Here is a 13,999-nt window from a genome sequence, read left to right on the forward strand (position 1 = left end):
AATACCCACTATCAGAGCCTAGAGTTGGAATTCTAAAAACTCCAATTCTAGTTTTGATGCCCATTGCCTAGCTGTGTAACCTTTCTCAATTCACTTATGTAATTAATAAGTTTTATCTGTCCCTCGACAGCCTAGGAATCAGTCTCTTAGGTTCCTTCATGCTTCTTTCTGATTACTTATAATATCCTTTTATTCTCTCTACTTCTTGGAATCCTGGCCATCCTTCAAGAACCAGTTCCTTTCCCTATCTTATCCTGATTACTCCAGCCCACGACAGGTCTAAATAAACATAGCACTTGATATCTAGACCGGTAATAGTACTTATAGGTTCCCCTCGGCTGCTTGTTTTAATGTAGATCTCCCCCATTAGAATGTAAATCATATTGCATACAAGAGGTATCACTGATATTTTAAAAATCTCCTTTATATTACACCCATAACTGTGGTAGTTGTTTCTTAAAAAGGGGCCATGATATCTTGTTTTTGATATTGGTCATCCTATTTCACAGCCACAGCTTATGGAAGCAGCACGTGTAGATGCAATCTGTCTAGGTCAGCTTTAGAGAGAGTTATCAAGCTCTTGTTGAGAGTAGACTGGTTTTGTTCTTTTTTTAATTTTTTTTTTAACATTTACTTATTTTTGAGACAGACAGAGAGAGAGAGAGAGCATGAACAGGGGAGGAGCAGAGAGAGAGGGAGACACAGAATCCGAAACAGGCTCCAGGCTCCGAGCTGTCAGCACAGAGCCCGACGCGGGGCTCGAACCCAGGGACCGCGAGATCATGACCTGAGACGAAGTGGGACGCTTAACCGACGGAGCCACGCAGGCGCCCCTGGTTTTGTTCTTTTAACTAGAAAAACATTAGGAAACTTCAGAGAGATGACATAGAAAATTATTAAAGTCCCAAACTGACAATTTTATTTCTAATATTAAAGAACACTAAGATACCTCCTTAGCACAGTAGGCACTGCGTCCGACTCAAAAAGAACACCTTTTTGAGTGTGGTTTCATTTATGGTCACAGAGTCCCAGAAAACAGGTAATGTACAAGTATATTTAGCAGGAGGAGTAGGCTGAGTGTTACATTTAACAAAATCTGGTGAGAATTGGAATTTGAAAATTGCTGCTCATGCAGTAGCGTAGAGGTCTTGACATCACTTTGTTTCCTTTCTTAAACGTTTATCGGACTAAATCATGACTGGATTCTGTCAGTCTCAGGTCTGATTAGGAGTCAGCAAGTTGGATGTGATAGGCAATGTTCCCTGTCAGCTTCTCACTCATTGTCTTACAGGGCTGATAGCGATAAAGCTGGTGTCCAGTCTAACGTTGGAATCTGTGGGGATTAATCAGCTGAAAATGCACTTGTGTTGGGAGAATAACACATTCTCCATAAGATACTGTGGTATTTTTAACCGATTGCATTGTTTTCAGGAGCAAAGCACTCCCTACGCTCCACCCACCCGTCTTGGTGTTCCTCCACTCAGATTTTGTGGTTTAGAATTGAGAACAAACCAGGGTCCCAAAGTCTCTGCTAAACGAACACTGATGTACTTGTCACAAAGCCAGAGGCTCGAGTACTCGGTTGAGAGAGGGCCTTCGCCCTCTGGTTCTATTAAGATTATTCAGGCTCCACGATACGGAGTTCGGGTTCTAACCGACCTAAATATTAGACAACTGGGTTGGGTGAGACAGGACCAAGGAAGCCCACCGTCTAACAATCTGGACAGCTATAGGAGCAGACCCGCCGCTCGCAACAGCTGACTCAGCTGCGACTACGGAGCTACCGGCAGCGGCGTAACCAGATCGTAACCAGATCGTAACCAGATCGAGCAGACGCGGCGGCACGAATCAGCCTCGCCGTCGTGCCGCGGCGCTGAGTGACCAGGACCATAGCCAGGCACGCGACCAACCGCTTCGGGGCCCACCCCGCCTAACCGCAAGGCGAACTCAGCAAATTGCCTGTGCGCTGGCCGAGGCCTCAGGAAGGGGGCACGCAGCAGCAGCTGCGGCGGCGGTGGCGGCGGCGGTGCTGACTCAGCCCGGGCTCCCAGCCCGTCCGCAGCAGCCGCAGCAGCCACCGGCACAGGCGGCGGGGCACGAGGCCACCCTTGCCTCCGGCCCCACCCCGCCGCACCCGAGGCCGCGCGACGTCACAGAGCGCATGCGTGCCGCGGGGGATGCCGGGAGCGCGCAGTGGCGGCACCGGCGGCGACAGCAGTCAGAGCGGAGGCTACAGCGGGGACGCGAGCGGGGCGGTGACCGTGTGGGAGGTGGTCTCACTCTTGGGGAAACTGCTGGGCACCGTCGCCGCGTTGAAGGTGGTTCTGTACCTGCTCCGGGTGTGCTTAGCGATGGCCTGGAAATCCGGCGGCGCCAGCCACTCGGAGCTAATCCACAATCTCCGCAGTAAGTGCCACCCCCGCCCGATGTGGGGCAACTGGGCCAGGCTAGGCCTGGACTGGGTCCCCCTGGGCCGTCCGGAACGCCCTGTTTGCCCTCCCCCCGCCCCCCCCATCTCCAGCCCGGTACCGGCTGGAGGGTTCGGCGCAGGGTTGCACCAGCAGCCTCGAACGGCATGCGCTGGCGATCGCCTCCCTCAGGACCTGTCACTCATCGGCGACGTGGACGCGAAGGGAAAAGAAAGCTACGGGCTGCTCTTGGTGGGGCAGGAGCAGGCGTCTCCCCGCGGGCCTGGGGGAGGGGTCGCGGCACAGGTGGTGGGGCTGTCACTCGAGTCAGCCGCCTGTTCGTCCGGGTCCGGCGGGCGAGGGGCGTGCCCTTGGGGTGGGGAGATGTTGGCGGGGCCTGGAGGCAGGGCTGCATCTGAGGGGACCCCACCCTCGACCCCCGCATCTTCTCGCCTTCCTCCTCCTCAATAATCGACCTCGCTGCGAGCATTCTCTCCCACACTGACTCCCCCGCCCTCCGTTTTTTCCTCTGGAGGGAGATGCCACCCTCTGATACAGGCGAGGGGAGGGAGGGAAAGATGAGAGTATTGTCATTGCGGATGCTGGGAGAAATTTCTGGGGCGGCTGTCCAGTGGATAGCTTCGTGGGGGGTGGGGGGTGGGGGCGGAGGAAGAAATAATCAGAGGATGCTGTTCCCGACAGACTTGTATTTCAGGAGCTATTAGAGGTCCTGGTCCAGCGAAGGATTGTATGTGTGGAATGTTCTGACTTTGTTTTTCAAGGCTACCAAGGCTTTGTAAAAGCTTTGTGTGGAAATTTTTTCATGTCATTCTCTTTAGTTATTGTATGCCTTCGTCTTATGATGATTTTAGGGTGGGATGTGAGTGCTGTGTCACTTTCTTTTTTTAAATCGAAATACAGTGTCGCTGTCTGGTTGGAAGACCAGAAGGACCGCAGTCCATAATACTCACTGTGATCAGAATTTATAGCCCCGTTTGCCACCAACTTTGCAAATAATCGTATCCTGCCACGTGGTATTTTTGTCTTATGTTATTTAGCCTTTTTTATGTTTGTCATGTTTCCTAATTCCATTTGTAACTTCCTTGAGGGCTGGGACTTTTTTTTTTTTTTTTAAATATCTTCGAATTCTCTCAACTCAATACCCCTTCCTTTTCTCATAAATGCAATTAAATATACCTTATATGCTTGGATCTGTGCTTGGAATACCAAGATGAGTGACAAAAATAAATATTCTTGTCTGGCACATGGTTACTATTAGTCATTTGACTTTTTGTTTTTTACAGTATTTTAAAATTTTGAAATTATATCCTTTGTATTTAGCAACGAAGAATGTTTAGCTTTCCCAATTCTGTCAAGCATCGCCAGCGTTCACTTTATGGAAGGATATTTGATTGGAGTGGACATTACATGCTGAGGCAGTATTTTGAAGTGTGATTCAGGTTCCTATGGGTTACACATAGGCTCAATACGTTGCAAGTTTTTAGATAAAATTTCTTGAAATGGGGTAGTGCCTGCTGTTGCAGTGCACACACCCAAAACATTCTATGCACAAATTATGATTAAATAACTTTCCACTGGTAGGTTGGCACAATAGACACTCAGCTGTGGCAGAAATTGGTAATCAGGCTCTGAAAGTCTCTCCTTTTTGGGCCATATGTGTAGGAAGTCAAGCCTACCTCTTTCCCCAGTGGTTTTATAATCATTTTATTGTATTCTCTTATTCCTAGCTGAAATTTCTAAGGATATTTTTCTATCAGAAAATTTAATAATAAATATTTAAGGAGCACCTGGATGGCTCAGTCAGTTAAGTACTGGACTCTTGGTTTCTGCCCAGGTCATCATTTCACAGTTCATGGGACTGAGCCCTGCCTCAGGCTCTGTGCTGACAGCGCAGAAGAATCCCCAGGGGTTCTCTCTCTCCCTCTCCCTCTCCCTCTCTCTGTCTCTGCCCTACCCTGACTTGTGCTCTCTCTCTCTCTCAGAAATAAAGAAACATTTAAAAAATATTTAACATACATGGATGTTGATATTGCAGATATTTAGTCTTCTATCTATGATTCATAAGAGGAAGTTTGAGTACTCAAATTGTTTTTCCTCTCGTAACACTTGTGCAATGTCAGTTTCAGCTACTTGCAGAATTCTAGCTAATAGGTTTCATTTTTATTTAAATGTTCATTTATTTACTTTGAGAGAGAGAGTGCACGGGGGAGGGGCAGAGAGAAGGAGAGAGAATCCCAAGTAGGCTCCATGCTGTCAGGACAGAGCCTGGCTTGGGGTTCAGTCTCACAACTGTAAGACATGTAAGACATGAGCTGAAATCGAGAATAGGACACTTAATCTACTGAGCCACCGAGATACCTGGTTTCATTTTTATTTGTTAGTTTATTATAAAAGTAATATTTTCTTATGTGAGAATTTCAATTAGCACAAAAGTTGAAAACTTCTTTCTTTTCTGGGTTATTACACTGTTTATTCTAATAACTTAAAGGCTTCTACTTGAATCTTTAGAAAAAGATTAAAGTGTGGTTATGTTGTTGAATCACTATATTATATACTTGAAAGTAATATAACGCTATTTGTTAACTATACTGGAATTAAAATTAAAAACTTAAAGAAAAATGTTATTATATTGATGTTGAAGTGAAAAAGGATCTGCATATTGGAAGAGGAAGCAAATTAGTTATGTATCTTTTTAAAGCAATGAAGTTCACGATTGCTTTAGGTTTTTTTTTTAATGTTTGTTTATTTTGAGAGAGAGAGAGTGAGAGTGTAGAAAGAGAGAGGGAGAGAGAAATTCTAAGCAGGCTCTGCCCTGTCAGCTCGGAGCCTGACTCAGGGCTCAATCTCGTGAACTGTGAGATCATGACCTGAGCAGAAATCAAGAGTCGGATGTTCAAACGACTGAGCCACCCAGGTGCACCATGATTGCTTTAGTTTTAATATTATTACAGTTTATCGGGGTGCCTGGATGACTTCAATCGGTTGAGCGTCTGACTTCGGCTCAGGTCATGATGTCACAGTTCGTGAATTCAAGATGGGCATGGGGCTTGCTGCTCTCAGTGCAGAGCCTGCTTCAGATCTTCTGTCCCTCTTTCTCTCTGTCCCTCCCCCTGCTTGTATTCTCTCTCTCAAAAATATATAAAACATTTAAAAAAATTTCAGTATTATTATAGTTTATTAAAAATATTTACCTAGTTTTCCTTTTATAAGATGTCATACTATAACTATGATTGTGTATGATTTCATAGTTGATACATCATTTATAGAATATTGTAGAATGTAATGGTATATTTTATATTTCATAGCTTATGTTACGATGAAAATCACTATTTTTTTTAAGATTTTAGTTTTGGGGTGCCTGGGTAGCTCAGTTGCTTAAGCGTCCAACTCTTGATTTTGGCTCAGGTCATGATCTCAGAGTTTGTGGGATTGAGCCCCATGTCGGACTCTGTGCCGACAGTGAGGAGCCTGCTTGGGATTCCCCTTCTCTCTCTCTCTCTCTCTCTCTCTCTCTCTCTCTCTCTCTCTGCCCCTCCCCACGCATGCACACATTCTCTCTCAAAATAAACATTAAAAAAAACAAGATTTCATTTTTGAGTAATCTCTACACCCAACGTGGGGCTTTGAACTCACAACCCCCAAGATCAAGAATCGCATGCTCCACCAACTGAGCCAGGCAGGCACCCAGACAACCACTCTTAAGTAACTTAGAATGGTTAAAACTTGAGCATGCTTCAGAATCTCCTAGACCACTTGGAGAGCTTGTTGAAACACAGATTGCTGTGGTCCAAGAATTTGTATTTTTCTTTTTTTTTTTTTTTTTTATTCTTTTTAGGCTGGCTCCATATCCAGTGTGGGGTTCAGACTCACAACTCTGAGATCAGGAGTCACATGCTCCACCAACTGAGCTAGCCAAGCACCCCCAATAATTGGTATTTTTAACGAGTTCCTAGGTAATTCTGCTACTGATCTGGGACCACACTTTAAGAATCACTGGCACAGAGGGGCACCTGGGTGGCTCAGTTGGTCGAGTGTCTGACTTTGGCTTAGGTCATGATCTCTCATGGTTCGTGAGTTCAAGCCCCACATCAGGTTTTGCAATCATGTTGGGGGGAGCCTGCTTCAGGTTCTCTGTCTCCCTCTCTCTCTGTCTCTCCTCTGCTAGCTTGCACTCACTCTCTATCTCAAAATTAAATAAACATTAAAAAAAAACTTATAATTAAAAAAAATCACTGACAAAGAATTGGAAATTATGAGGTTAAACACTGCCAATGTTTCAGCTGAATCAGTTTTACACTTTAGAATAAAGTTTTAGAAAAGAAGTCTGTAGCAGTCCTGCCCAAAGAGTTGTCTGTAATGTCTGTATCTGTGCAGTTTAATATGGTAGTCATCAGCCACATGTGGCATTCAGCATTTGAAATGTGGTTAACACAGCTGAGGAACTAAATTTTTGTGTTATTTAACTTAAATAGCCCACATGTGGCTAGTGGCGGCTGTGTTAGTGCTGGTTTATGGAAATAAAGAATATAGCTATTTTATAATTATGGGCTAATAATGTGCTCTTGAAACAAATTAAAATAACTGTGAGCCTGCTTAATCCAGGAAATGTGACAATTTAAGTAATGTTTATATTAGAATTTATTTTCTACTTTTATTGGGAACATTTCAAGTCATGGCCACTTAAAATAATGTGTTTTGTTTTGTTTTGTTTTGACCTATTTTTATTTGTTAAACAATTTCAGTCCACTGCCCTAATATATCAGTTATTTTTACTTTGCATCTTTGTGTCATTTCTCATATACTATACCACATAGAATTTGTCATTCAGCCAACTGATATTTAACTCTCTTCTGTCTGCCAAACTCTAGGGATATAGCACTCAACAAATATTGTCTCTTGTAGGTTACTTCTAATGGGAGCAGACAAGTGAAATAGCTGGTATGTCACATTATAAATGACAGAGTAGGGAAGGAGGATGAGGAGTGTGGGGTGCTAGATTTGCAGTCGTAGGGGAGAAGGCCTCACTAAGGTGTCATTTGAACAAAGAGTTGGTGGAGGGGAAGAAATTCTAGCTAGGTAGAGAGAGCTGCGGGACAGGCATTCCAGGCAGAGAAAATTGCATGTGGTAGATTTGGATTAGGGGTGTGGGAGAAAGACTGAATCAAGGATATGATAGCAAGGTTTTGGGCCTGAGCAGCTGGAATGATCTGCCATTTTCTGAGTTGGAAATAATAAGTGAGTGAGCAGCAGGGACTTTGAAGTGGTGGGGAGGAGGCATGCAAGGAGGTGGGGGAGAGCAGGAGTTTAGTTTGGGGGATGTGTTTGAGATGCTTATAAGACATTTCAGTGGAGACTTAGAGTAGGCATTTGAATAAAAATTATGATGATTTGTGGTTTTTGTATCCTTATTTATTTCTGCAAATAAATTGGAATTATTTTCTTTTTGTATTTAGAGTGTCAGTTCTTAGGACTAGTAGCATAACTAGTGGGAAAGAGAATATTCCAATAATTTTATCATGTGTGTTCATGGGCCAAATATAACCAGCTAATAAAATCCTCAGGGATTATTTTCAGAAATTGGGGCCTCGTTTAGAATCCAGAACATACCTCCTTATTTGACTTGTTTCAGGTCAGTTTTATGGGTACATACTAAGAAGTAAACTTACAGTACATTGAATCAGATTTAATTTATACGATGAGGGGGCTTTAATATTGTGTCTACTTAAATTTAAATCATTTAAAATTAAATGAAATTAAAAATTCAGTTTCTTAGTCACAATAACCATATTTTAAGAGCTCAGTAGCCACATGAGACTTTAGAAAGAAAGAAAGAAAGAGAAGAAAGAAGAGGTGCCTGGGTGGCTTAGTTGGTTGAGCATCTGCCTCTTGATTTGGCTCAAGTCATGATCCCAGGGTCGTGGGATCGAGCCCTGTGTCGGGCTCTACACTGAGAGTGGAGCCTGCTTGAGATTCTGTCTCTCCCTCTGCCGCCTCCCCAACTTGTGTGCATGCTCTCACTCTCTCTCACTCTCTCTCTCTCTCTTAAATAAATATCCACATGAGGTTACAAGCTGCCTGTTAGTGCAGACAGAACATTTCCATCATTGTAAGTTCTATTGTGCAGCACTAGATCTGGATGTATTGTATATTACATTCTATTTAACGTGGTCTTGGGTCCATTGTGCTGTTCCACATATTTTTGTTAGTATTACGTTTAGCTTTGACCCTCATGCTTTAAGAGTAGCAGTTAAAAAACAAGATATTCAGACAAGGGTGATCAAGATGATGAGAGTGTCGGCATTTTATATGGTGATTCGATGGGATTGAGGTTGTTTGATTTAGCAATGAGAAAGCTTAAGAAGAGCAATCGTGTTTAAATATTTGAGGAAATGTCATGTAGTAGAGGGTCAAACCAGGACAACTGGGAGGCAGATTTTGGCTCATTATAAGGAAGTATTCACAATGGTATCCCAACAATTGAAGAGTTGGCTTTGAAAAATAATGTTTTTTGTCACTGGATATGTTGAAGCAAAGAATGACCGTTTTCTGTAAGGGATGTTGTAGAAGAGACATGTCATCAGCTTTGACTGTGTGCTAGACTTCCACGGACCCTTCCAAATCCAGCATTCTGTAATTGTATTTATTTATTTATTTCTAATTTTTTTTTTAAGGTTTATTCATTTTTCAGAGACAGAGCGTGAGCGGGGGAAGGGGCAGAGAGAGAGGGAGACACAGAATCCGAAACAGGCTCCAGGCTCTGAGCTGTCAGCACAGAGCCCGACGCAGGGCCCAAACCCATGGACGGCGAGATCATGACCTGAGCTGAAGTCGGACGCTCAACTGACTGTAATTTTATTTTTTAATGTTTATTTATTTTGGGGGGAGAGGGAGAGAGAGAGCAAGAGAGAGAGAATACACAGGGGAGGGGCAGAGAGAGAGGGAGAGAGAATCCCAAACAGACTCCGTGTTGTCAGTGCAGAGCCCTACGAGGGTTTTGATCTCACAAACCATGAGATCATGACCTGAGCTGAGATCAAGAGTCAGACGCTTAACCAACTGAGCCACCCAGGTGCCCCAAGATTCTGTAATTTTAAACATGTCATGGATTTCGTAAAATCAACTGTGGGGTTTGTGTATGTGTGTGTTAGGAGAGAGCCACAGAAGTTAACATTTGGTTACCTGTATTTTAGAGTTGTGTATAACGTTTTAGTTTGTCAAATGTGAGGACTCCAGGGAACATGCTGCTTTAAGAAATAGTGTCAAAACTGGGTCACCTGGATGGCTCAGTCTGTTCAGCACCCAACTCTTGATTTTGGCTCAGGTCATGATATCATGGTTGTGAGATTGAGCCCCGCATTGGGCTCTGTGCTGACAGCGCAGTCTGCTTGGGATTCTCTCTCTCCCTCTATCACTGTTTCGCACCCTCTCTCTCTCACTCTCCAAATAAACTTTAAGAAAAGAAAAAGAAATAGTGTCAAGACAAATAGTTAGCTTTATGTATCTATTAGGAGTGATAGTTCAAGGAAAGATGTGGGTATTTATTAATTTTTTTTTTAAGATGTGGGTTTTTAAAAATTTTTTAATGTTTATTTGTTTTTTGAGAGAGAGAGAGAGTGAGCGAGTGGAGGAAGGGCAAAGAGAGAGGGGAGACAGAGTTTCCAAAGTGGGCTCCGCACTGATAACAGTGAACCTGAAATGGGGCTTGAACTCAAAACCACGAGATCATACCTAAGCTGAAGTCAAACAAGTCAAACACTCAACCAACTGAGCCACCCAGGCATCCCAAGATGATTTTTTCTTTATTAATTATCTGACAGAGTGCTACATTAGTTTCAACTGTACAACATAGTGATTCGACAACTCTAGCGAGAAAGATGTATTTAGAAAAAAAAATTTTTTTTAATGTTCATTTACTTTTGAGAGAGAGAGAGAGAGTGCAAGCAGGGGAGAGGCAGAGAGAGGAGACACAGAATCCAAAGTAGTCTTCAGGCTCTGAGCTGCCAACACAGAGCCTGATGCCAGGCTTGAACCCATTAACCATGAGGTCATTGTCTGAGCCAAACTTGGACACTTAACTGACTGAGCTACCCAGGCACACCAAGAAAGATGTATTTTGAAATAATCTCTGGTACTTAGATGATATGCTTTATTGTAACTTGCCGTCACATGAAATTCTTCTTTAATTATAGTGTGAATTTAAAACTAATCTCTTTCAGGGGCACCTGGGTGGCTCAGTCGGTTGAGCATCTGACTCTTGGTTTCAGCTCAGGTCATGATCCCAGGGACATGAGATTCAGCCCAATGTCGGGCTCCATGTTGAGCATGGAGCCTGCTTAAGATTCTCCCTCTCCCTCTGCCCCTCTTCCTCTCTTGCATTCTCTCTCTCTAAAAATAAAATAAAATAAAACAAAATAAAATAGAATAAAATACAAAATGAAATAAAAACAGAAACTAATAGCTTTCAGACTTTCTATACCCAGAGTGTCTCAAGCTCTGCTTATCTCATATCATGTCTAATTCTCGGTAGGAAACAGGTGCACCCGGGTGGCTCAGTCGGTTAAGTGTGTGACTTTGGCTCAGGTCACGATATCACACTTTGTGAGTTCGAGCTCTGCATCAGGGCATTCTTCCTGGTGTGTTCAGTGCTTCATATCAACACAGACTCTCTTCTTTTTCATTTCTACCAGGATTGCTTCTATTCTTCTATTCTCCCAGGTCACGAATCTTGAGGTAGTCATTGATTCTTTTAGACCGTTACCACATTAACTGAACAGTTCTTTCAGATGCCTTTCTTGGTTTGCTTCCACTGTAGTTTCATTGATACTTTCCCAACCTAGGTCCTTAGTTCACGCTTGGAGTGATAGACCTCCAAGTGTCTGATACGTTGTCACACTTTCCCTTTCCTCAGCTCTGTTCTACACATTATACTGATTTTCCTAATATACCAATTTCTGTTAAGTTGCTTGCCTTCCCAGGCTCCTGTTGCTTGCTGTATTAAACACCTTTTGCTTAGCTTTGCGGCCTCTTTAGGGCCTTATACAACTAACTATTCCCATGCTCCAACTCCAGTTCTGTTCTTCAGGCTGATTGCATTTTCCTCTTCATATACTGTGTGCCTGAGGGTACCTGTTCAGCTGCTCTAACAAAGACCAAAATAACAATGGCTTAACATAATCAAAGTTTCTCTATCCTGTAACAACTAAGTAATTCAGAGCTAATATGGTGGTTCCATAGTGTAGAGCACAAGGATCTCTCTTGTGCTTCCTAAAGTCTTTCCCTCATCTGAAAGATTGAAGATAGTTTATTTACCTCCATCATTTCCATATTCCGGCCAGTGGGGTGAAGATTGAGGAAAGAGAAAAACCCCCATTCCTTTTTAAGGGGATGATCTGCAAGTTGCATACATAATTTCTGGTATGTTCCATGGACAAGAGCTTAATTGTAAGATTATAGGTAACTATAGAGAAGCTAGGTAATGCATTCCATTAAAATTCTACCACTGTGAAGGAAAAGGACTCTCTCACTACATCTTAGATCTTGCTAATTGGAGAGTATATTTATGTATGTGTGTGTATTTTGTGTATGTGTATATATATATATATATATATGTGTGTGTGTGTGTGTGTGTGTGTATAAATACAAACCATCTGTGATAAAGGGTTGGGAGAATTAAGATTAATTTTTAGTCAAGTAATATGTACATGGTTAAAAGATAAAATCATACAGAAGGGCTTTTAGTGAAAAATAACGATTGCTTGGCCCTATTCCTCCCCACCCCTAGACTCATTGCTTAGACGGAACCACTTGTGTTGTTTTGTTTTGTTTTGTTTTTAGTGGGCTCCATGCACAGCGTAAAGCCCAACGCAGGGCTTGAACTCATGACTCAGAGATCAAGCCCTGAGCTGAGTTCAAGAGTGGGATGCTTAACCGAGTGAGCCATTCAGGCACCCCGGGAACCACTTTTAACTGTGTTTTTTTGGTTCTTCTGTTAGTTACCTTCATGTCTTTAAATCATGTGGTTAAACTGTCATTTCTTATTTTATCAACTTTGGACATTATCTGTTGACCTCCTGCCAAGATGGATGAGTATTTACACCTACTCCTCCCCCATCATAATTTTTGCTTCCTTTTTTGTGGTTACCTTTGTAACTTTAAGTAATATACTTTAACCTCAATTTCTTGTTCAATAATTCATAAACTAACACTACCTCTGGTAACTTTGTAAGAAAGGATACCAGCGAGCTCTTCCTCTCATTTTACAACTTATTAGTGGGTCTTTTACATTGTCAAAATTGATAGTTTGCATTTTGTTCTGAGCAGTAAATAAATTTTCTGTACATTGTTGTTTTTTTAATGTTTTCAATTTATTTATTTTTGAGAGAGAGAGTGAGTGGGGGAGAGGCAGAGAGAGAGGGAGACAGAGGATCCGAAACAGGCTCTGCACTGACAGCAGTGAGCCCAACGTGGGGCTTGAGCTCACAAACTGCAAGATCATGACCTGAGCCAAAGTCGGACACTCAACCGACTGAGCCACTCAGGTACTCCTGTACTTTGTTGATTTTTAAGTGTTGAAAATCAATAGTCACCAGTGATGATAACTCATGGCTGAGTTATGTAGTCTGCTGTGCGTTTATTCCCTGCCTTCTGTTTCCAGTATCACAGATCCCTCCTACTATTGTAGAGGAATAGTCAGATATTTTTCCTTGTTTTGTATTACATCAATTGCTTTAAATCCTGTCACATTTTAGTTTTCTTTCATATCTTTTTTTTTCCCCCCCGGAACTTATTTCCCTCTGCACCCTTCTCCACCCCTGAAGTTAAGAAGAGAAACAGAGGGGCGCCTGGGTATCTCAGTCGGTTAAGCATCTGACCCTTGATTTCAGCTCAGGTCATGATCTCACAGTTCCTGAGCTCAAGCCCCATGTTGGGCTCTGTGCTGACCGCGTGGGCCTGCTTGGAATTCTGTCTCCCTCTCTGCCTGACCCTCTCCTGCTTGCTCTCTCTCTCTCTCTCTCTCTCTCTCTCTCAAAAATAAATAAATAAACATTAAAAAAAAAAGATGTTTTTAAGAAAAAAAAAAAAAAACCAGAAACAGATACCTTCTCAACATGGCTCTGATCTCTTTAAGTTTTTTTATTATTTGGTTTATGGCTTGGATTCTACTACATTCTCCTTTTTGAACCTTCTTATTTGGATCAATTGCATATTTGGACCAACACTAGCCATTATTATAATTATTTAATTAAGGTCCTTGGTCCCTAGGGTGCAGGAAGATTGGGTATGGGTGGTTATAGAGCTGTTTGCTATTTCAGAAAGCCTGATGGTAATTACACATTTACTCATAATTGGGCTATCCACGAAAAGTGAAACATTAAATTATTTTACTGTTTGCTAAAAATAGTTCAGGGTGCTGGCAGTTATACATGTCAGATTACCAAAAATGGTAAAATGACTTAATAACTTAGTAAATGTAGCTTGGTTTAGGCATCTTTCAAAATATGGAATTTGGGGCAAAAACAAAAAGAATATTGTGAAAATTTTGGAAACTACCCAATAATGGCATAATAAGG

At 42.4% G+C, this 13,999-nt stretch overlaps 1 protein-coding gene and 1 long non-coding RNA gene across 4 annotated transcripts in view; both read left to right on the forward strand.

The window, feature by feature from the left end:
- Positions 1–13,999, forward strand: part of LOC145715509 (uncharacterized) — a 464,377-nt gene that overhangs the window by 4,688 nt on the left and 445,690 nt on the right. The window lies entirely within an intron of this gene.
- Positions 1,639–13,999, forward strand: part of PCMT1 (protein-L-isoaspartate (D-aspartate) O-methyltransferase) — a 51,418-nt gene continuing 39,057 nt past the window's right edge. Inside the window, exon 1 of one of the 3 annotated variants that reach the window (XM_060616889.3) lies at positions 1,639–2,406. In XM_060616889.3, coding sequence (XP_060472872.1) covers positions 2,178–2,406 — 229 coding nt within the window. In that variant the 5' untranslated portion in view covers positions 1,639–2,177. The remainder of the gene's footprint in view (positions 2,407–13,999) is intronic. The other 2 variants (XM_060616891.3, XM_060616890.3) reach the window with 2 other exon arrangements.

Source organism: Panthera onca, chromosome B2 (genome assembly GCF_046562875.1).
Source record: "Panthera onca isolate mPanOnc1 chromosome B2, mPanOnc1 haplotype 2, whole genome shotgun sequence".
Classification (NCBI taxonomy): Eukaryota; Metazoa; Chordata; class Mammalia; order Carnivora; family Felidae; genus Panthera; species Panthera onca.